Source organism: Calidris pugnax, unplaced genomic scaffold (assembly GCF_001431845.1).
Source record: "Calidris pugnax isolate Ruff unplaced genomic scaffold, ASM143184v1 scaffold22, whole genome shotgun sequence".
In the NCBI taxonomy this organism is placed as follows: Eukaryota; Metazoa; Chordata; class Aves; order Charadriiformes; family Scolopacidae; genus Calidris; species Calidris pugnax.
In genome coordinates, this window is record NW_015090763.1 from 91,237 (window position 1) to 115,073 (window position 23,837).

At 46.1% G+C, this 23,837-nt stretch overlaps 1 protein-coding gene across 2 annotated transcripts; it reads right to left on the bottom strand.

Annotated features, from left to right (window-relative positions):
• Nucleotides 1-1,053: 1,053 nt before the first annotated feature.
• On the bottom strand, nt 1,054-20,806 carry CIZ1 (CDKN1A interacting zinc finger protein 1). 2 transcript variants are annotated; one of them, XM_014949294.1, is made up of 16 exons: nt 20,608-20,806; nt 20,186-20,313; nt 18,148-18,263; nt 15,488-15,654; nt 14,323-14,455; nt 13,566-13,626; nt 10,607-10,686; nt 10,176-10,255; nt 8,959-9,141; nt 8,474-8,604; nt 7,669-7,753; nt 6,957-7,070; nt 6,440-6,619; nt 5,764-5,833; nt 4,558-4,679; nt 1,054-1,819 (listed from the first exon to the last, which is right to left on the bottom strand). In XM_014949294.1, the coding sequence occupies exons 2-16, from the start codon at nt 20,284-20,286 to the stop codon at nt 1,202-1,204; spliced, it is 2,241 nt and encodes a 746-aa protein (XP_014804780.1). In that variant the 5' UTR covers nt 20,287-20,313; nt 20,608-20,806; the 3' UTR covers nt 1,054-1,201. The 2 variants fall into 2 exon arrangements, with proteins under 2 accessions (XP_014804780.1, XP_014804704.1); XM_014949218.1 differs by having other exon boundaries at nt 20,186-20,364.
• Between the last annotated feature and the right edge of the window lie 3,031 nt (nt 20,807-23,837).

The window sequence follows — 23,837 nt, forward strand, 5'->3', positions numbered from 1 at the left end:
TAAATCCAGACAAGAAAAGTTATGGCTTCAGCCTCCTCCCTCAAAAAGCACAGTGGGCAGGGGCTGTCCCAGCTCCAGGCTTGCCCCGAGGCGTAACGGGGGGACCCTAGACCAGCTCCTGCCTCGAAACTACAACTTCCCTGTTATTCACATTAACTGTGATGTAAGAAATATTGGCAGATGGTCCCTGATCACTGGACACCTCTATCCCCTTCTAAAAGCACCTGAGACGAGCTGCCAGGGTAATGCTTTTGGAAACTACTAACTCCATAAGCTGCCATTAAGGACTCGGGCGTTACAGGGAGGCAGGGCGAAGCACCTGAGACAAGCTGCCAGAGTAATGCTTTTGGCCATTATAATTGGAAGCTACTAACTCCATAATAAGGACTCGGGCGTTACAGGGAGGCAGGGCAGCCAGGTTAGCCCCCACCACAGCACGAGCTCTCCAGAGCAAAGAGAGAGGGGTGTCCCTGCTGTGGGCTGTGAGTAGAGTCCCCCCTCTTGTGTTTTGACAAGAGCACACATGAGCATTCTGGTCTGAAACTTTGTCATCTGGTCAGGATGGCCTAGGGCCAGCACCGTGAAGCAAGTCCTACTGTTCTCCTGCTGTAGAGTTAAGGGAGGTTTTGTTGAAAGTTAAAGAAGTTATTTATAAGAAATCTGTTTTATTAAAATCAGTTTGAAACAAAATTTGTTCCTGAGAGTCTCCACTATGAGAACAAATTGTATTAAGCCTTGTAATAATAACAAAGGGACCAAGATGCATGGTCTTGCCTCGCTTGGGACACAGGAGGGTGCATCTTTGAAAGGAAACTGACTGAGAAGCAGAATTGGGCACATGGTCTCCCAAGAGATAAATTTTTCCTCTGCCTGAAAAGGAAATGAACTACAAAGAATTCTTAGTGAAAAATAAGTCTGGATCCATCTGCTTCATGAACTTTGTCCCCTGTGGAAATCACATTACCATCTTCTTTCAGGTTCCACAATCCAAGCCTCAGTCTTTCCACATTAATTGCTGTATCCCCGCTGTACAAGTAATAACCAACACCATCCTGTATTAGACACGCTAAAGCCAGGCTTATTTTATTCTTAAAATAAAAACAGCAGTAAAGTTGAAGGTTTTTTGCTCTATTAAAAGACTCCGAAAATAAACATTTCCAGCAAATATCATATGTAAAGGGCTCTCCCCTTTAAGGCCACTCTATCTGGGTTTGCGCCTGGTAGAGCGTCTGCACCCAGCAGAGGTAAGACTGGCTGTCTCACCTTTGGCTAGGGAGGAAGGCTCTGCCTCTGCCTCCTGGCCTGCGTTTGCTGCCTCATTCTGTGCTAAACCCCCTCTGTTCCCTGGATCCTGGCAGTCGTCTGTGCCTTCCCTTTGCCTGGCTGCATCGGCTTCCTCCTCCTCCTCCTCCTCCTTAGACACAGCGTGTCCCAGCAACTCCCCTACGGCGCGGTTCTCTTCAGGGAGCGGGCCATCGGCACTAGCGGTAGTGAATTTGCTCTCTTCCTGGAGATTTTCTTCTTCTACAACCACGATTCCGCACACGTCGTCAGTCACACTGGCAAGGCTCTTCCCCTCTGCTACAGAGGTGCCCAGCTCACCCTTACCCTCCGGAGACCTCAAAGCTTGTTCTTGCAGAGCCAAAAGCTCTGTACCCTCCTTGTCTATGCCACGATCAGCGTTCAACTTCTTGCTGGTATCTGCTGTTGGAGCAGGAGGCTGTTGTGGATCATCCAGCAATTGGGAGCTGGAGCCCTGGGAATGCAAAGGAGCCTCGGGGTAGGCAGCTGTGGCGCGATGCCTCGCTGCCTTGTATCTCTGCAAACACAAACAAACCACACGTGAGAGACGAGCCCAGCTCAGCTCCTGTCACTGCAGCAAGTGGCAGCTCGTCCAGGAAAACCTGTACAAAAACAGTGGTGAGTGGCAGCTACAATCTGCAGGGGCACAGCTTGTCTCAGCAGCTCTCCTGGCCTGGCTGCTGAGGCTTTCAAGCAGAGAAGGGTCAGCTCCTGTGAGGAAAAGTGGCGATATTAAAAAAAAAAAAAACAAAAACCTGAAGTCCCTCTCACATTACTCAATGCTGAGCGAGTGCATGGCAGACCTGTGGCTCTCCCGAGACAAAAATCAGGTTCTGGCAACTGTTAATCTCAGTCAGACTCAGGACTGTGTAGATGTAACAGTGCAAGTGATGGCTCTTGCTTCAGCTACTGCCAGGACATAACTCTGGGCATGTACCCTGGATATACGAGGCGCCCTCAGCCAGAGCTGTGACTTATGTTCATCAGCCAAAGCAAGACTTAAATTGAAAGCTTAAGATTTTTTTCACTCTGTTGATAACAATCTGTGCAGTCAGTGAAAGTGTTGACAGGAACACTAAGATATCAAGAATATCTTCTTGTTACAAGGCACTGAGGTTCCCTACTCAATAAAGGTAAGCATATCATCAATAAAATGACTCATTTGCACTTGCTATCGTGATGAACCAGGAGAGGTCTGTAAAGAGATTAAAATGGCTATTAGCCATTTTCAAGATGGGATTTCAGAAAAACATCAACTCCGTACAGCTATCTAACATGCAGCAGGGCTCTGGTCTTCAAGACCCAGACAGAGCATGAGCTAAAGGAATAAAACAAAGCTCCCTCTTTTCCACAGCGGTTCCCTCCACAATCAACTCCCTTTCAGCTTTCTGCTAAAGGGTCCCTTGAACCAGCACCAGAATTAAATCTGACAATTTAAGGGAACTATTTGAGGGCACTGGCTTTCACCGCTGCCTTAAGCAGCGCTGCTGGAGTCTGCGATGTGGTGGAATTACAGCATGGCAGACAGGCAGCTTTACATTGTAATTCAGTTTATCATTGCAGGCTCGTTCTTTCTCTGTCCTCAAACACTGGGATATGCACGGTATCGTGACACATTGGAGCTACATCAGTCAAGTCATAATGTTGTACCTGAACTAAGCCAGGCCCAGGCCTGCCAGTTTGTTTTCAGAGCGATGCCATGAACCACCTCATCAGCAGACAAGTCTCTGCTTTGAAACCCTCTGCTGAGCTACTCTCTGAGCACCCCAGAAGCTGGCAACGATTTAACTCAGACTGTGGCAACCCCAAGACACCTAGGCAGCCAAGAATAATAATTATCTGCCTGCAGATATTTAAGGTTGGACTCTCATCATCAATAATCCCCTCCAGGTCACTCTGGCATCCATTTGAGGAGTGTCTGATTTCAGCTCTAAGTGGGCCAGAAGGGAGGCACACACACTGCTGCTGCAGTTTCACTCTTAAGCTGATCTAAAATAAGCCAGGAAAACTGCAAGCCCGAGTCCTTCATTCCCCAAATTACTAGCTGCAAGAGTGGGAGAGGATGAGCAACCATGAAGGAACAGCTGTGGTCTCCTCGTGCTCTTTGCCATTCCAAATCCACTGCTCTACGTGCTGGCTTCTGCAGCACCACACCCCTTTCTGGAGGCAGTGAGGACTGACTACCAGTAGTTAACCTGTCTGAAGACCAGCAGAAAAACGATTTTTTTTTTAAACACTAATAAAAGCTGGATATATCTGTGGTAGGGAAGCACAACTGCTTTTGCTGGAGCAGGTTTTGGGTGCAGGCAGAGGACAAAAATCAGTGTGTGAGCCTCCCTCCTCAGCAGGGTGAGGGGACTCCGCTCTCCTGCATGGGCAGGTCCCAGGCAGTGGCCACGGGAGAGGGCAGAGACAGCACAAGCCCTGAGGACCCACCACAAGGTACTAATCCAAGCCCCTCACCCCCTGGCAAGTCAACAAGGACAGAACGATGGAGGCAGATTCCAGGCCAGCCCAGTAGGAAAAGCTTCTAGATACGAAAGCAGCAAGGGGCAATAGGGCTTCTTTAGGTGGAGCCAGTAAAGCAAAGGAGCAGCGTCAGCTGGCAGAGCTTTGTGCTAAGGAGTTTCTAGGAAAGGGTAGCAGACAGACAGACAGACTGACTTCCTGTTGCAGGCTGACCCTGGGGACCAAATGGACTCTCATCAGCTTGTAGCTTCCATCACGTAAAGAGTCTCTTAAGTTAAATTTCCAGATTTCTAAGGCGAATACCTGGTTTTTACCAAGCCCCTTCACGGATGAATCACACCCACAATTTTGGCTAAAGGAGCTGTTCCTGCAGCATCGCATGAAAAGATGCGAATGTACCCCCTTTCTTTAAAAGGAACAGCCTCTGTCTCTTGTTCTTTCCCCGTCTTGACCCACCTGTAATCTGTCTAACAGAGAAGAGGCCTAGACTGAACGGCAGACTCCACAGGTTCAGCAAACAGAATAGACACTCTGAGAAGATTTCCAGCCAGAAATGGGCAACAAGATGACAGCAGCAGTAGCCAGGAAGCAGGACTGGACTGGTTTGAGATCTACAGTGGTGATGGGAGACAAACAGAGAGCACACCAGGAGAAAGCTATGGCACAACGGACACCAAGGATGATGGAAATGAACCAAAGACAAGACAGCTGACGTGGTGGATTTGCTTGAAGAGACACGCATGGGGGTAACAAATGCCAGGCCATGCAATCGCCAAAGGGTCTAACCTGAAAGTTCTCAAAATGCATCAGGGACTTGCAGTGTGCGAGCCGGGCAGCAGAGTCGCTATGGTAGAATTTGTGACACAGCCTGCAGAGGTAACCTGCGACGGGGACCAGAAAATCCAGGCCTGCGAAACGGGAGGGGAAGGGAAATCACAGATCACATTGAATGGAACTCAAATAATGAAAGCATGTTAAAAAGGGAAGGGGAGGGAGGAAAAGAAAAGTGGAAAGCTTTGCTTCTGTTAATCAGGGATGTGCAAGATGACTTGCTGAATATCTCATCTTACCATGGAATGGCTGTGTGGTTGATATTCAGAGAGAAATCTAGCTGCCAGAGCAAAGAAACTACACAGAGCGTTAAGGGGTGGGGGGGGAAGGAAAAAAGAATACAATGGAAAACTACAGAGAACATGTGATCTAATGTAATGGGATCAAACCAAGCAGAAGACAGCAGGCGCGCAAGAGGAACACGCAGAGAACATTCACAGCATGAATCATTATTCCATCTGCCACACGATAGTGGAAGGTTACAGCGATATGGAAGATTGGTGTAAACAGAGCTCTCCTTGGGCACAAAACAGGCTCTGCAGAGCTGCCCTCCCCGCAACACGAGTGGCCGTTAGAGGTGTGAAGTCAGAATCGCTTGCAGGGTGGGGACCAGAGACAGCCATCTGGAGGTAACACTGCCCACCAGCCCAGCAACGTGTCTGAGGAACCGCTAGGTAGAGCGTGGGGGTTCTGAAGCGGAGGAAACATGCACAGTTTGGGCTCTGGCAGAGAGCGCGATACTGTCAGTACTGCTCAGTATCTCTAGACAAGCTGCATTTCTGTTGGAAAGCATTCTATCAATATGCTTTCCGGCTCCATCTTTCCAGAGCATCCTTCATTTGCTACCTACTTTCTTCAGTAATCCTGCCCTACTTAATCCATTTCCTACCTTAGTAAGGTATCTGGCTCTCATTCTTTCTTCTTCAAAGCAAAAGGCAGCTGACAAACATCAATCACATCCTTATGTTTTATCACACAGTAATAAAGCAACGTTTGGCTCTTTCTCCAGGCAGCAGTGACTTGCACCAGTCCAATGCAGATGCTGAGCACTATGGCCCAAGAACTCATTATAGCATTAGATAGAAACTGTCCTCTCTTACAGATACAGCACATGGCCAGAGAAGGTTCTGTGGGCCTTTGTGCTTGGCTCTGCTTGCTTACCATAGGCTGTGTCTGGACAATACTTCTCGCTTCCTTCGTAATCCTCCAAAGACACTTCCTTCAGCCCAGTCTGGAAACCAAAAGAACATTAGTGCCTACTGTATCTATGTCAATTCCCTTCCTGGGCTCTTACACTTTCCTGGTAAGCTTGGGAGCAAACCAGATTATTCACATACCAGAGAAGGAGTTGTACAGCATCTGGTTAGGGCCAGATACAAAACCCAGTGTCAGGAGACCAATTCATTACAAGGATTAAAAACGCTGCTTGCACTCCAAGCCTGAAGTAGTTTAGCCATGCACCTCCTTCTTGGTTACTCCCCTCTACTGGGAAAATTATATCTATCAAGACAAACCTCCACACATACGTTTGCTATGACGCCAAGCTACTGCTGGGCTATCCAGAAGACTATGCCAATGTCTGTGTCAGAAATTCTTTCCCTGGAAAAACACTGCTTATGCTCCTCAACAAAGACACCTGTAGGAGCTGTACAGCACGGCACATGCTCCTTGCATTACCCTGTGCTCCAGAAGAACCCCAGAGCCCTCACCCTCCTGCTGTAGGGTACAAGGTTGACTGAACGCCTGAATCCCTGAGCTCAACCAGCCAAGACCAACTAAGTCTCAGGATCCCACAACAGATTCTCAGATAGGTCATTCCTCCTTTTGCATAGCGTACCTGCTTGGCAACAGAATCCTCATTCTCCATCAGCACTACATCAAGGTCCTCCTCCTCACCAGCTCCTCCCTCCTCCTCCTCCTCTTCATCATCATCATCTTCAAAACAGCCAACAGCATCCACTGTGATCAACTCCTCTGAATCTTCTGGGCTGCCCAACTCCTTCTCTCCCAGCCTCACCTGTCAGGCAGAGAAAACAAAGATCAGATCCACTCTGAACTCTCCATTTAATCAAGGAAGCCCCCAGACTCTGAACAGACTGCATCTGATAACTAGAAGGGACTGCAAGAGAGGCACAAAGCTATCTCGCTTCTAGACTCATCTAACTTCTTGTCCCTTTTTCAGTTTCTTTAAGCTCTAACAATTGAAATCCAGCAAAAGATGGAAAATTAAAACAGGGTTGGAAGAAAGCACGTCTTCCTTCCATCCCTGCAATAGTCAGGGAAGCAGAAAGTTAAGCTGCTCCACAGTGTAGCTGCCTCCAGTCCTGCCCAGCTCTCCCCTCAGGCAGTATTACCTCTTTGGCTTTCTGTTTGTGCTCAGGGGACTTCATATGTTCCACGAACTTCCGAGGGGTCTTGAAGTGGCGGCTGCAGACAGTGCAGAAAGGACGAAGCGAGCGTTTGGCCAGCTAAGGAAAGGGGGACAATTCAAGTAAGTCACAAGAGGCACGACTTTGGAGGAATGCAGATAAATCTTGAGTCAAACAAAAGTCGGAGTCCTGCATCTGAAACAGGGAGACTACAAAGAGGGTCATCTTTTTAGCAGAAAGGACTCCCTAGCTCTTATCCACCAAAAAGATGGAAAACATGCAGAGCAAAATAAATGTGGCTTATAAAAGGTGTTCTGACCCTTCTCCTTTAGGAGCCAATAAACGTGATGGCCCACCTGATTTTTAGCTTGAAAATTTACAGGCCACCCACCAATCATTCCATTCAATCAGTGAGTACGACGGGCTGTATTTCTTGAGAAGAGTCAAGAATTACAAACTCGAAGTGCTTCAGGCCACACTGACATAGCACAATAAACTGGAGTCCTAACAGTTCAGCAGCAGGAAGTAGCATGGCACTGCCCTTAGACAGCCAGGATCTTACTGGCAGAACTTTATGTGCATCTCTCCACTACAATCACTTTGCCTTTGGTACTTGGGGAGCAGGAGATGCCAGACACTTCCATTCAATCCCCACAAAAGGTCAGCACAAAGACAAAATCCATGCTATGGTTGTTACCTTGTGTTCTTGGGTCCTGCGATGTTTGATTAGATCTCCTGTGAAGTGTATCTGACAAGTGTTACACCATCGCTGCTGGGTCTCTCTGAAATGACAACAGATATATCTGCAAGTCACACCTTTTGACATTCTCCACGGAATCCTGCAATCTGTCCTCGGCATTGTCTTCCCCAGAATTCCTATCTTTACAGGCTCGGATTTATCTTCTTCCCTTCACAGCCATTTGCAGGGGTTGCTTTAGCTCATGCTGACAAGAAGGTGCCAGTTAAAACAAGTCTCTGACCTGTTCTACTGTATTAAAAACTACACAGCAGGTCAAAATCAACACTGGTGTCCTTCAGCAGGAAGAAAGTTGCCTGAAGGAGATTAAGGCCCCTGAAACCAGAGGGATTTTGTACCTTACCTAGAACCTAAGGGCACCCTTGTGCAGTGAGGAATTTTAGAACCCATGAAGGTCTGCATTCAGATTGTGTTTTCTAGCACAGACCAACACTTACCCATCCTTCTCTGACAGCACCTTCTCCTCCTTCACCATGGGCAGTAGTGAAACAAAACAAACATTGCTCATGTGCTGAATCTCCCCAAGTCGCTGCTGGTGCTGAATCCCAGCCATGTGGGACTGGAAGTTCTGAGAGAGAGGTTAGGAGAAAAATCCATTTAAATGTATTCAAAAATACAGAAAATAATAGGTATGAGCTATGCTTTCCGTTCTCTCAACTGCTGTTTAACAATGAAATGGTATAAAAGCTTAAGAGCATGGCCGCCTGTGGATCCACCCACATTCCCTCTCTAGCAGAACACTTACCCATCTTTCTCTGACAGCACCTTCTCCTCCTTCACCATGGGCAGTAGTGAAACAAAACAAACATTGCTCATGTGCTGAATCTCCCCAAGTCGCTGCTGGTGCTGAATCCCAGCCATGTGGGACTGGAAGTTCTGAGAGAGAGGTTAGGAGAAAAATCCATTTAAATGTATTCAAAAATACAGAAAATAATAGGTATGAGCTATGCTTTCCGTTCTCTCAACTGCTGTTTAACAATGAAATGGTATAAAAGCTTAAGAGCATGGCCACCTGTGGATCCACCCACATTCCCTCTCTAGCAGGTTGCTTGCCAGCTCCTCGGGAGTGTTTTATTTTATCTACGTGCTTGTCATCATTTTTTAATGTTCCTTGTTCCCGATGCGTGAGCCCTTGCAAACAAGTCTCCTGCTGCACCTCCCCATGGCAGCTGGCCATCCAGTTCCCTTCTCTTCACCACCCAGACCGCGGTCAGAGCTGTGGATTTTTACCTGCTGACTGCAGCAGTTGGTCTTGCAGATGTAGCAGTAGAATTTAAGGACGGATTCAGGGCTGGGATCAGCTGTGCCCACCTCACAGGTCCAGTGCCCTGGTTTCAGAGCCGTTGTACTGATAGCTCTGCTCTCGCTGCTCTGCTGGATAGTCACTTTCAGTGAACCTCCAGAGCTCAACACCTGCCAAAAGGAGGAGTCAAGATTAAGTCCAATCTCTCAGCAGAAGACACTAAAAATGACACCTGCTTTTTGTACATGATCTAAGCTCTCCACCCCTTAAGAAAATGCATTTAAGCTTGAATCCACAGGAGGCTGACCAGGAAGACTCTCATACATGGTCCTTCTCCCAGCACTGTTAAATCAGTGATCCCTGTGTCACAGCACCGAGCCTATCAGTACAGTTGGTTGTGTCATCCAGCCTCTGGAGACTGGAGCAAACAACAAACTGGTAAGGGACACAACCAGCTCATACTTACCCTCTGCAGAACTAAAGGCAACTTAGCACCACACCTCATGGACTAAGGTACTCAAACAAGGGCAGGATGACACATTTGACCACATCAACTAACGTCTTAAATTATGGAAGACTATCAAGTCGGATTCACACCATTGGTTAAATCTTTGTCTGCTTACAGATTTACACAGTGTAAGCTCCTGGTTTAACATCTAGCACGTGGCACAGTATTTCATGCAAAATGCTCTCAGGTTGCTGGCTTCACCTGTGTCTCATTTGTCCAAGCTGCCTTTCGAAAGCACAGACTCCCCCATTCTGCTCTTGCCTGCTGTGATGACAAGTGCCACAGCAGCTGCATCTTTACTACCATCACCTGAGTTTTTTCACATCTGCCCTTCAGCAACATAAAGCACGCATTTAGCTATGGCCCTCAATACATGTATTTGTCAGTGGCTCTTTCAATTCAACTCTCCATCTTCCCAGATGAATACTGAAATCTTAACGAACCCCAGCATCCACAAACAGCCAGCAGTAGGTGAGGTACAGGCAAAAAGAGGTACAAAAGCAGCGAGTCAGAGCAGACTGCGCACTAATTGCAGACATATTATGCCTTATTGCCAGGGACAACAGCTTGCAGCAGGAGACAGAGCTCCAGACGTGGGTGCCATCTGGTTCCCAGTGGCAACGGGCTTCTCTGGGATGGAGGGGGTGGTTGTATGTTCTGCACCACCCCAGACTGCAGAGAGTGGTGTCTACTCACCTCAGGAGCCTTTGGTTCCTCAGAGAATTTCCTCTCTTTAGAGAGATCTTCAGCTGTATACTGCTTGGCGTTGCCTGTACCTAGGAAGAGAGAGGCCTTTTAGCTGCCTTAAATCAAAATAGCAATGACAGAAAAAACAAAGCAGCAGGTGAGTGAAGTCAGGGAGCTTTCCTCACAGTGCTGTTGGCCATAAGCCCAGCTCACAAACCTTTCTCCAAAGAAATCCTTATTAAAGAGTGAAAGTTCCCATCATTTGCATTTGGTAAGCAACAGGTTTTAGGGGTTGGGATTTGGTTCCTAGATTTTTCTCCTCCTTTCCCCATCCTGTATGACTGGAGGAAGGACGTTTCTGGCAAGACCCATGGGATCTACGGGTGCAGTTCCAGCAAGGAGTGCCCTAAAAGTGCAAATCATGGTGCCCAGCAACTCACCATCAGCTTGGACATGGGCACCTGACTCTTCCGCTTCCTTGCTGTCCGTTACATCCGCCAACGCAGACTCCTCAGTTACACTTCAAGGATATCAAGAAAATAATCTTATTTTCCACGTTACAGATGAAGAGATTCAGACCAAAGCACAGGCTGGGGTCTAAGCTACCACACTCTCCACTAAACCCTCAAATCAACAAGCTACTGCAAGTGGTATTTCAGGCAAGGATTCAGCAGAAATAAATACAAACAACGAAGAGTGGGCATTCTAGAACAGATTCAGAAACAGCAGCCAAATAATTTAGACAAGGAGGTTACAACTGATTTTTGGATCACTGCCTTCTCCTGCAAGAGGCCTGCAGGGAAATAAGTTCATACAGGAAATATTCTTAGTAAGACCTCCGAGAGCTCACTCCTGTCTTGATTGGTGACCTGCTGGGAAACTGCAATACCTGGCCAGTACTCCAGGCTGCTCTGTGCGTGAGGGAACATGCAGAGACCTCTCAGAACTGAACAGGTTTTCAATGGTGTCTTTACAGGGATTTCATTGTAACTGCCTGCTCTATTCACATCAGTTGTGTTTCGCTCTGGAGTCCCTACAGCTCTGCTTGTGGGGGAAGCGGAGCCGTAAAAGACACCAATAAAAAAAGACTTTGTTTTATTTGGTATTGGTGATCTGCTAAGGAGAAAAAAGATCCTGAGGGGACTGCTGAGAATAAACGGTTGAATTGCAGAGGGCACAAAGTGCTCTTTACCATGCGTTTCTCCATCCCCCATTTTTCAATCAGGGCTAACACTTTTCACCATGGCTTGAATGTATTCTCTCTCAGGCCAGCTCAGAATCCCACCCGCTGGTGTCCTTCTGCCGACACGGAGCAGCACGTTCTACACAAGCAGGAACGCAGACCGTGCAGGTGCTGCATCCAGGGATCCAAACACGAACGCACCGCATAATTTACCAGATTGATAAGTGATAATGTAACTGGGTTACGTGGCTATAAATATGCAGCAGGGGTTGGGCAGTGCAAACACGAAGAAAACAAGAGTGACTGGCATTAACATTATTTGTCAAGTGCTGCCAGCAGGCTCAACACTATACCACACACAGATGGTGACAGCACTCCAGGGCAAGGGTTTGCAGTCTAAACTGCAAATCTAAGGAGCAATCTAAGGGAGCAAAAGCCATCACAAGCATGATCTAAGGAGGAAATGGTATTATATGGATACTTGTCAGACCATGCTAGAAGTGGGTGTTCAAGGAGGGTTTGAAGATGATGAGTGCTTTCTGCACTGGAATGAGGATGTTGTTCCAGGCATACAGATGGTACATAGGAGAAAAGGCAGAAGTGGGAAAAACCTGAAATGAAGAAGGAGGCTGGTATTCCTGGCCAAAGGGAAATGGAACAATGACGCATGAAACAAAAGTTTGTGACATGGATAGGGGAAATGCCCTTCTCATCTGTGAAGGACAATATGAGAAGAGTAAACTATTTTTTTTCAGAGACCCATCATCTGTTCTTTGGAAGTCAGCAGAAACACTTCAAAAAAAAAAAAAACAACGAAGGAATTATCTATTCTAAATAAATGCCAGCCATAATATATGCATCAAATCTGGCAATCCCCAACTACTGCTTAGGAAAGGATTTTCCTAACAACAAGCTTGCCGCAGTGAGATCTGTCATTCCTCAAACTTGATTCTTTTTTTCAGTGTATGTAACAGGACTTTGATTAATACCCTACTAAATATTAATGTAATTAAAATTAAATTAGCTTTGGCAAACAGATTAACAAAGCATATGCTAAAATGCATTTGACTTAGCTTTAATTGAATTTATTCACTTTCTGGCTGATCAGAGTCCGTAATTCATGATGGTCCCCGCTCACATAGCATTTATCACTCTCCAATATTTTACATGATCAAGGTGGTACCTGAACATCAAAGTAATCCTGGAATACTCTCCCTAAAGCTACCCACTAATCTCTAATCTACAGACAGGAAACAGAGAGGTGAAGAAACTTGTCTGAAACCACGCAGTAAATTGTTAACAGGGAAGATAAGAGGACCCAGGAGTCCTGACTCATCGTCATTAACATATGTTGGAGAATTCTTAAATCAATGCCTCCAGAAATCTGTATTCACTCCCTCCTCTTCTCCCTCTGCACGAGCTAACAGCGACCAGTTCTGAGAGGATGGACACCATAGAGATGGCACCAGGAGCTCCGTGATGTGCCTTCCCACTAGATGGCAATACAGCCTTGTCTGTTCCTTCCTGCACCAGGAGAGGCAGGGAGGGCCAAGATGGGCCTGCCATGGCCAACATGCCTGCGCTGCGCATCCCTCCTGGATAATAGGATTGCCTTTGTCTATTTTTACCCAGTGGACAGGGGTACTGGCAAGACAATCTTCCCAGAAGGGATACAGAACTCACCACTCGTGGATACAGGCTTGGATACTAGGGAGTATTGATTACCTTCCTTTTCTCATTCCTCTGAATAAAGTATCCTTGCCTACGCTGACTATAAACTAACATATTCCAAGGCTTTTCCTCTCTGCTCATTTCTTTTTTGACATTTGGGGAAGAAAATTAGAGAGACACACGGCTGCTCATTTCCTTTTTTTGACATTTGGGGAAGAAAATTAGAGAAATATATCAGAATAGAAAAGAACTCTCTGTTTCTCAGAAGAATCCTGGCAGGAGAACACATGAGCAAACTCCACTTTATTGCACATTCACACGAGCTGCATCTTATTTTTCATTCCCATAGTTGGATCACCAGATCCAGAGACCCTAAAATCCTGGATCTCAGCATCATGAGATTTTCTGAATTGTCCACAAGCATCTGAAATACCTCCTACATGCTAGACATCAGGCCACTACAGTACAGCCCTAATTATTAGAAAATAAAAATAGACAATAATTCTAAATCCAGTAACTATTTCAATACCCCATTCAATAAATACCTCTTCAGTCTTTTTGCTGCAGGCTCAGTGTTCAACACAGATTCTGTTGGAATTCTTGGCTCTGCAGGAACACAGAGGGAGATCTCCTTAGCAAAGCAGATCAGGCCACCTTGAATATATTCCCTAACTGAATGCCAAATGACAATAAAGCTCTGTTAAAATCTACCTGACAGCAATCATTTAATCAGGTAATTTTCCCCACAGCATATACACTGGTCACAACATCGTCATATGCCTGCATTTTTAGATTTGGCACTCTTCAGTCAGAAATAACATTCCCAACATTCCCACATCTGTCACTGCAAGAGATTCATTGCCAGCAGTTTCTGTTCTGACAACTGGAGCACAAGTACTCTTTCAACTCCTCTTTTCCTTCGCATGTTGATTGCAACTGGTTCTGCTTCATACGTGTGACTCCATAAGATGCTGAGTTCAGCACAGGCACAGCAACGTGGAAGCTTTAATATAAAACCAGCTTTATTCCCCCCCACCCCCATCTCAAATGGGGTTCTCTGTAAAAGTGACTTCGGAGAGGCTTCCATGCAAGAACTATGGAAATAGCTTATAAAACCCCAAAATATCCAGGAAAAAGGTATATATGAAGCACATAGCAGGGGCTGCTACAGGCAGTTTATTTACAATTAGAGCAAAATGTAGATGACTAGGACTAAAGCCATCTCCCATCCTTACTGCAGGAATAGCAAAGAGAAGTTTATAACGTCTAGAACCATTTGTCTCTCTACAGGCTGCCCTTTACCTGTGGACGGCAAGTTGTTCTGCTCTGACTTTATGTGCACTCCCTCTGGGATCTCCATTTTCTCATCACCTTGTGTTTGAGATGAAGAGCCAGGATCCAGCTCCCGCTTCCTGTCAGGGACCCTCTGGAAGTCCTGCAATGGTTAGAGAGTCACTGCCAGCTCTCAGTCCTCCCTCAAACCAAGCACACTGGCCCAGAGCACCAGACTTTTACTGTGGGACAGAACAGGAATTCCAGCACATGGCAATGGAAGTGATGGGTTACCACAGACTGTCCTGCTTCAGGCAAGTTTATATGGTTAAACAGAGCAATGGACTTGAATTCAACAGGCAGACCATGACACTCCTCCAGTGCTTTAAGTAGCAGCTTTAGGAGACCCAGCTTCTTTCAGAGAGATTGCTCTAGAGGGACTCTGGCAAGAGGTGCATGGGCAGGGAAAAAGAATAGTTCCAAATAATCCCCTATTGTTTTGACTCTGGAGAAAAGACAATCCAAGAGTGGAAGTCTACCTTATCCAGCACATTTTTTTGACAAAATGGGACCAAACATGCAAAAGCTAATCAAAGAGGAGGGAAATACCAGTCAATTAAACCAAGAACCATTTCTAGGATACAAAAGGAGCCTTAATGGTGGAAAGCAAGGAAGGGTTTTACAAAAAAAAAAAAAAAAAATTGTAGATTTTACAAAATCCACAGGAACAAATATGATCTTAGAAGGAGGGAAAATAGCCCAAAAAGGCAGAGTGACATGTCCGTGGTAGGAGCAAGTAATTTGGGAACAATAAACTGCTTTGGAAGGCTAATGGGGCAGAACTCTGCCCTCTGCAAAAAGCAAAGCACTCAGCCAGAATTTCTTCTATCACAGTTACTCTGAAGCTGGTGCTTCTAAAGGCTCCGTTTATATCTTAGGTTTAAACAGTTCTGCTATGAGGAATTTTCTCTTGCATAAGAAGTGGCAAAAAAATTTTGCATCACAAATGTAAATATGGACCACAAGAACCTTAGGGATAGACTTATTTCTACATTTCTCTGTCAGCAGCGTGGTGCAAAGCACAGTTTTCATTGTAAGGCTCTGTCCTTTCTCTTTTGTTCTCCACCTACAATCCAGTCAACTGCTGTGCAAAAGGAACACCAAGCTCCCAAACGATTGGAAACCACAAGCCCACCTTGCGAAAGGTCCGGTTCTGCCGCTGGAAGGGAAGGTTGGGAAAGCCCAGCCGAGCTGGCTTTAGTGAGACCCCAACAGGTGGTGGCCCCAGGAGGGAATGTCTTGTAGCCTGAGGGAAAAACTGCTGCAATGCTGGCGCTGTCATGTTAAATCCACGCAGGTTTCCTATAAACGCAAACACACAGTACATCACCACCCTGCAGTGTGCAAAGGAGAGAGAAAACCTTCCCCCTGTATGACAGCAGGTAAGAGAGGGGAAGGGCTCCTCTGTGCTAGAGTCTGTACTTCACTGGGCACCATACGGGTGTTCTGTGCTCTACCCTCTTCAGCACCCACCAAATAATTTGATGTGATAGCAACCATTACCATGTATCAGACTATTTAATTATAATTGTCACTGCAGGCTAAGATCATTAGAGCAATTATTTGATCTGAGCACACTAGCGCTTGTGTTTGCAACGAACAAGGTCTCGTTTTACAGAAATTCTCTGTAAAAAAAAAGGAAAATTCATCCCACATTGGTGCAGCTGGCAGCTCCCACCATAGTATGGATGCTGTTCAACACAAGCCAGTAACAGCGTTTCATTTAAAACAACACTGGACTTTTCAAACAAAATATTCCAGAGTTGTCTCTACCACCTGGTTGTCATGCAAGTTCAACATGTCAACCTAAACGCTGACACTTGAGACTCTGCCATTTCCAATTATAATGCTTTGCTTTCTGAACAGTTCTTTTCAGCATCCACAGACTATTAACTAAGTCTCAACAATTTCTCACGAAGGCAGTCCTTGCTATCCCCATTTCAGGGGTGAGAGAATGGAAATGACCAGATGCCTCAGGTACACCCTCAGAAGCTGCCCACCATTCCAGGAACCTGGATTTACACACACTTGAATTAGCGCATACTCTGGCTTCTTAGAAGCTGTCAAAAGAGGCCAGAGAAATTTGGAGACAGGCTCCCCAAAATCCGAACAACCAAGGTACACTGTTTAAAGCCTGCAACACAAAAGGAAGTACTCCCCTATGCTTGTCTTCAAAAGTAACCTAATCTCTTATTATTTACCATAAATAATCTCTTGCTGTAAAAAGCCACAGCTAGATTGAAAAGAAACCTAGAAGGCAAGAAATTATCTCCTGCTCTCGGTTTAGTACCTTTAAGGAACCATACATCCATCTCACCTTGAAGTATTTATATTTTCCTATTCCCATTGCTGAAGCCACATACAGCCAGTTAATTATTTATGCTGATGTTTCCCAGGTACAGAAGTACTACAGCATCAGATATTCTTACATGTAACTCAAACCTGAATGACCAAAAAAATTCAGCTCCCTAAGAAGGGCCACACTGGACATTGCAACCACACGACATGTTACCTGTGGCCAGCTGATGTGGGTTATTGAAAGAGAAGTCACAACTCAACTCTGCATGTAGAGGTGGAAGGAGTTAAAACGCTAAGTCAAAGCGCATGTAGAGTGTTCATTAACACACCTTATCCTGCTATCATATCTAATTTGCCCCAGGTCTCTGGCATACTATTTAAATACAACTTCTCAATAAGAAATTTTGCTTTAGGGAAAAGGTCAGCCCACGCTAACATCAAACATATCAGAAAAGACTATGGCTGACTCGAGCAGAGTCAGGCTTTTTTCCTGACACAAACACATACACCAATCTTCAGAGCGGGGCTTGCCCTTTTTCACTGCTAGTTTCCCTACAACCTGGGAGAGATCTGTAGAGAGCCACTGGAGTCACTAGAGAGCCCTCCCGTTAAATGGGCAAGAGAGAACAAAAGGAGCCTTAACGACATGCAGAATAAATCTATTGTCTTCACATCTGGGCAGGATTCACAGGCAAGATTAAAATTGTGGGCATTAATCTAAACTCGGCACTTTAAAACTATCCCAGGTACTGATTTGCTGTGTTGAAAAGAGCTGTCAGGTTAAGAGGTAAGCAAAAATAAAAACATAGCTTTATTCCCAATATCTTTATGTTAGCAATGCTATTACTAAGGCAGCTTCATAAATTTGTTTTGAAAACATCACATCTGGCAAAAAAAATCCACTTGTGGAAATACAGCAATGGAAGAACAGTGATATTATCCACCACACAAATGACAAATCATTTCAGGGAATAGGAAATTCACAAGGTGATTGAAACCCAAACCATTTTCCACCACAATATACTTCATTTGTTTGTACTGTGCTAAGTTTTGACAAAAACAAGCCTATACTGCAAACAAGGTTAGCACAGGTGAAACAGACAATGAAATAAATTGTTTTAACCTTCCAACCAAGAAAGACCAACAAATAATAAAAATCTAAGCATTTTATCTAAATATATTGATGGAAGAATGTACTCTCTCCACCAAGTCTAAAAGGGAAAGCACATATTTAGAATCTAACCTGACACCTTCTAGTGCTATTCCCAGTTGCGAACAGTTGGGCACGTGGGATTTTCAACAACTGAAGAACCTCTGTGATGTGAGATATGGACAAATTACAAGAGAAAAAAAAAAAAAAAACAACAGAAAAGACAAATGGAACTGCCAAATACAAGGACTGCACTGGTTTGGCAAGAAATAACCATGCTACGGTTTCCGTCCATGAAGGATGATTAAATAACTCCAATAAGTAAGCGTCTCCCATAACGACAGTACCTTGCATCTGCTGCATGAGTAAGGCCCGCTGAAGCATAGGATTGGCATTGAGCAGCGATGGTTGATTTGTTGCCCGTAAGCTCAGCATCTGTTGCTGTTGCGGTGGTGGCAAACCCCTGGAAAAGAAGGCATTAATCATAAGAACCCAATAAAAACAGCACCCTTCAACTCCAGGCACCTAACAAGTATAAAGCAGAGGAGGAAGGAACAGCTGAAATGCTGATATACAGGCATTAAAAGATACCATACACCGGCACTGTATCCTCTTTCTTCCACTCTCCTGGAATTTCCAAAGCTGACAGATTGTCTATCAAGGAATTTGAGGTCAGAGAGAACTCCTTAGCACCAAGCCCACATAAAGCCTGTCAAGCAGCATAAAAAAAGCCCAGGAGCTGACTGCAGTTCTACAGAATTATGCAGCACTCGTCAGTAGAGACGAGTGATCTAGATCAGCACCTACATTTAACACAACAACAAAAAAGAAGTTTTAAAAACCAGGGAGTTTTCTCAGTAGCTTAAAGCGCATTTTTCCAAAATTGATGCCTCCCACAAGGAGCCAGACAGGCCATAACTGTAAATGGTGCCCCCTAACTGCAAGAACCGGATGGAAAAATAAAGCACAGCCTTCATATTTAAAACACGAGGAGGAAGAAGCGAGCGGAGAAGGACTTTCCTAAGGAGGGTGGAGCAGACATGAGAGAAAAGTCTGAAGAAACTGGCAGGCACTTCTTCAGGCGATTGCAAGGTCAGGCCCACCTCTAAACACGACTGCTGACACAGCTCTATCCGTTAGGGCTGTAAAGAGGGACAAACATGGATCAAAATATCCACACTGACAAAAAAAAAAAAACCCAACCCTCCTAACAGCATTTATGGCAGCTCATCTTCACGTTCGCTGCTCCAGATTGATCCAGTCTCAGAGCTGAGATATTTATACCAGAAAAGTCGTACTTTTAAAGGTGTTAAGATGCATCCATGCTATCTTGCAGTCACTCCCATACTGGCATTTTAAGGGCAGCTTTGTTTATAATACAACATGTAAGAAAATGGTATAAAAAGACTGAGAGATATTAGTGTTTCTCACAGAACAGAAAGATTCCCACGTTCACCACAGAGATATATACCTTATATGGATAAAATAATTACTATAATTTATTAAATAAGGAATAAATTTTCTTCTTAAATTCACCCCCATTGCTTGTGATTTCCAGCGGCTTTACAGAGAACAGCAACTGCAATAAATGTACCATCTCAGAGAATTTGTGTTAGTTCTACAAATCTCAGCTCATCAGAGACAACTATTCCTACCTAAGACAGTTATTTTATCTATTGCGTTTCTTAGAAAAACCCTGGCTATTTGCCTTTTCGTTTCTGTCATTTTTCTTTTAACAAACAAAACATGATTTTCTCCACCCCTACCCCCCAGCGCTCAGTCACACCCTCAGCACCGGTGCCACCGCAAAAAAAATAAGTTCAATAATCTCACCTAGGCCGGGAGAGCCAGCCTGAGAAAGAACAAAAAAATAAATAAATAAGTGAAGTCCGATAATAAAATAAAGTGTGTGTCCCTGCTCAGGGCGGCTCGGTTCGGTGCGTACCAGCATTTCTGCGGGAGAAGGCGTTTTCCCCCCAGCCCCCTCCGAGCCCCCAGCCAGGAGGAGGGTCGCCCGGCTCCGGAGCATCCCCCCCTGCCCGGGGTCGCCCCCGGGGACCCCCCGGCGGGAGCTGGGCGGCATCTCCGTGGGGGGAAGAGGAGTCGAACGGCCACGGAAGCACCGGCAGCCCCCGGCCCGCCCGGCCGCCCCCCTCAGGCACCGCTCCCCGGCTCCCCGAGGCCTCCAGCCCCCCGGCTCTGCCCCGGTGGCGGCCTGAGGACCCCCACGCCCCCGTCTCCCTTTGTCGCCTTCCCCACCGGGGGAGGACAGGCCCGCAGCCGGCCCCGCCGCGGCTTTGGCGGGGCGAGGAGGAACGGGAGGCGGAGGAGAGCGATCCCCCCGGGACAGGCCCCAGATCCCCGGCCTCGCGTAGCGGCGCTTACCGGCCTCCCTGCTGCGCCGAGGGGTGGTGGTGCTGCTGCTGCTGCTGGAGGAGGTGCTGGAGCTGCAGCAGCTGCTGCTGGAACTGCTGCTGGTTGAACATGTCTGGGGAGCTGCGAGCGGGGCCAGCCTGAGACAAAACACGGGAGGGCGAGGGAGGCACCGGTTGCGGGGCTGGCGCCTACCAGCCCAGCAGCCATTGAGCAGGGGAGCCGCCGCCGCCGCTGCCGCCCATTCATTCACTGAGCCGATCCCCCCCAGCCTCCTCCTCCTCCTTCCCCCCGGGGTCATCGCAAGCAGCAGCTTGTGGAGGAGGTTTCCAAACCCCACCTCCCCAAACCCCGCTCCCCACCCTCCCCTGCCAGCCCAGCCCAGCCCCGCTCCGCTCCCCGCAGCCCCCTTTCCCTTCCCCGCCGGCACTCACGGCGTTCACCGCTCCCCGCCGGCCGCCTCCATCTTCCCCGCCGGGAACAATAACCACCTGCCCGGCCCCCGGCAGGGTTGGAGGAGCCGCCCCGCTCCCGCAAGGTGCGGGATCAACCCCGCAACCCCCGCTCAGGTCGCCCCATCTCGCAGCACCTCCGTGTGTCGTCCCCGGCAGGGCGAGAGGAGCGGGGTCCCCTCTCCCCGGAGAGGGCTGGGAGGGGACGGACACCATCTGTGCAGGGGGAATGGAATAAACGGCTGGAGAGGGGGAGCAGATGGCTTCCAACAGCGTGGGTTTTCTGCTCTTTGTTTTTTGGTGATTTTTTTTTTTTTTCAAATAGTCCAGGGGAATCTTTGGTAACCATCTCGCCGAGGAGATGGAAAAAACCCAACACAGCCTCTGGCCATTCCCTGTGGCCACATCCCGGCAAGTCTGCCATGAGAACCTGCAAGAAAACAAACAGGGATTCTCGCCAGATTTTACCCAGCTACCCCAAAAATAATCCTGACTTTGTGTAGATCAAATGTTAGTATTTCCAGTCTTATCTCGGTGATCAGTTTGTATTGAACAACTTGGCTGACAAATTTAATCAGATTTATTCTTCGTGTATATCCAAAGGTTTATTCAATGGTTGTGAATCTGTAGTTTCAGTAGAGCAACTGGTCACTCAAGTTCCAATGCGTTGCCCCAGTTCTTGGACTGGATGGATTCACTGTTTTTTTTTTTTTTTTTTTTTTTTTGGCGAGTTTGCAGCAAAACCTTTCCTGCAGCACCTGCTTTCTATAAGTAAATTAATTTTCAGGGGGTTCAGTACTCACAGCCTCTGTATGAAAATATACTGTGACTGTCATTTCTTCTTATACTAAACCTAGCAAGAGTAAAGATGCATTTCTGCTCTTGGCCATTCCAGAGAATCCATCCTGAAATAATTTATTTTATAGTCTTACTATTCATGCCAATAAAGACAATTCATTAAAGGCCTTGGAATTGATTTTTAGCTGAAAGTATTGTAAGCTGAACACAGTTACTGGTGATATACAGTTAGCATTCATAATTTTCACTGCAGCAGCATATGTTGATTTTTCCTTGGGGCATTTTAATACCATCCTGATTTCGCAATAATCAACTTGGAGATGACCATCCATATGAATCAATGACTGACCATGTTAATGCCCAGAGTCCTTCATCCAGTCACAGCCGTCTGCACACACAGAAAATGCTCTCCTGTTAAGCATGAAAGCTTAAGTATCATCCCAGGGAATACAGACATGGAACAGAAAATATATGTGGGGTCTTTTTCAAATCATTTTGCATAGTTGATCCTCTGCCCCTGTCATCATGCCATTACAGCAGCTATCAGCCTGGCTAGTTGCAGTGAGGGGAGAGGATTAATTTTAGGACCCTACAGATGTCTAGCTGGTCTGTATATGAGCCGGACACCCAAAAGACAGAATTCAGGTTGTATGAATAAATGTAAACCTGAAATTGATGTCTTCGTAATTCTACACCTCAAGTTCTTGTAAGTTCTTTGTATGTAACCTTTGGAAATCTACAAAACACCATGTTAGTGAGATAGGTAACTAAATCTACTGGTAAATATTATATTCTTTCTGACACAGTCTAGAGGCTTCTCCTCAGAGACTGGGCTTTCTTCTGAGAGGTCCTATTTACAAATGATTAAATAAAGAGCCTTTTTGAGTTTATGAGGAGTAACCCTACAGTTCAACGCACAGATACACTACTGCATCACACACAAGTCTGGACGTGGATTCAGTCTCATGCACACACAACACAAGTCAGGATTAGGGCTGTAGGAAACGGAGACACAAGCTGCTCCATCAACCTACGATCCAAGGGCTGATTTTCAGAGATATCTTTATGTGCCAGACGGAGATATCACACCTCCCAGAGATGGTTTAACTGAATCCAGAAGAGAAGGTTCCAGATTCAGCCAATCGCACCCTTCAGTTTGAAAGTCATGCAGAGACGTAAAGTAACAGCGCAGAAAATTGGGCGAGGATCCCGTCTTCCATTACAGGCAATAAAACAGCATCTCCTAAGCTGACAACCAAAAGGTACATGCTGTTGGTGCCCACTGAGCATTGGTACAGCCCTTGACATCCCATCTACTTGTTTTTTCCTGCAAGGAACTTTCAATTATTAAGCAACTTGCTGTTCAGTACGCAGCGGTGAATACATGTCATTATGTGAGAATACATGGAACCTTAAAAACATAGCACTACGACACAGACGACAACATTATTACTCAATAATAACCTAGGGATCCACTAGGCTCAGGGGTGGTTACGCAAAGATTGTGCCTCATTGACTACGGGAGTGAATGAAACAGAATTAGAAGGTCGAGGCAAGAAAATGACCCAGAAAGTACCCTGCAATACAGACACCAACATCAGGGGAGTTGTGGGATCATCACTACAAGGCAACCTCCATTACACCTCTATATGATTAGATCAGGGTTGTGAAATTTCTTGCAGATTTGTTGACATACAAATGCTCTTTATTCAGGAGCTGGGCTGCATTGAATAGCCAAGTTTTTGTTGGGCTATCTGAATTTTTTCCAGGTACCAGATCAGGGGCTCAGAAAACTGGGGATTTCTAGTTTTCAGCACATGACTGGACTGTGCAGTTGTAGGTTTTAATTTTGGCTTTGGAAAAGACTTGGTATGTAACCCTCGGTGAAGCCACATAGCTTTTGAAAATCCAAGTGTTTTTCAGTGCCTACGACAGCACCGAGAAACTGTGATGCCCACAATTTCCTCTGCAATCCGCAAGGATGGTGTTATTACTCATCCGTTTCACTAGGATACAACTAGTTCTCACCATAATGTCCTTAAACCTCCCAAACTCCCTGGAGAAAAAGGCATATGGAGCTTCAAAATACTTTTTCCTCCTGCTTTTGGGGCCTGTCCACTGAAAGAATGGGTCAAGTTTCACCAGACCTGCTCTCAACAGCTGATACCAATTACTGGAGTTACACTGTTTTGCATGTCTGTTTTATTAGGAGGAAGATCGTATTCACACATGAGAACGCAGCAGCACACAACGTTTCAAAGCAAAACAATTTGTGCATTAAGGGATATTTGCACCCACTCTTTGTTCTATTGCTCTAGAAACCTATTCCCAGTATCTCTTGATTGGCAGGACTGGATGTAAACTAAGATACTGGTTTTACACCCATTTGCCATGTGGCAAATCAGCTTCTGTCA

Coding starts and splice junctions, on each gene's coding strand:
- CIZ1 (XM_014949294.1), bottom strand. CDS start 20,286: ATGTTCAACCAGCAGCAGTTCCAGCAGCAGCTGCTGCAGCTCCAGCAC. Junction 14,456..15,487: donor AGAACCGGACCTTTCGCAAG/GTGGGCTTGTGG, acceptor TAACCATTGCAG/GACTTCCAGAGGGTCCCTGA. Junction 9,142..10,175: donor AGGAACCAAAGGCTCCTGAG/GTGAGTAGACAC, acceptor TCCTTTTGGCAG/GTGTTGAGCTCTGGAGGTTC.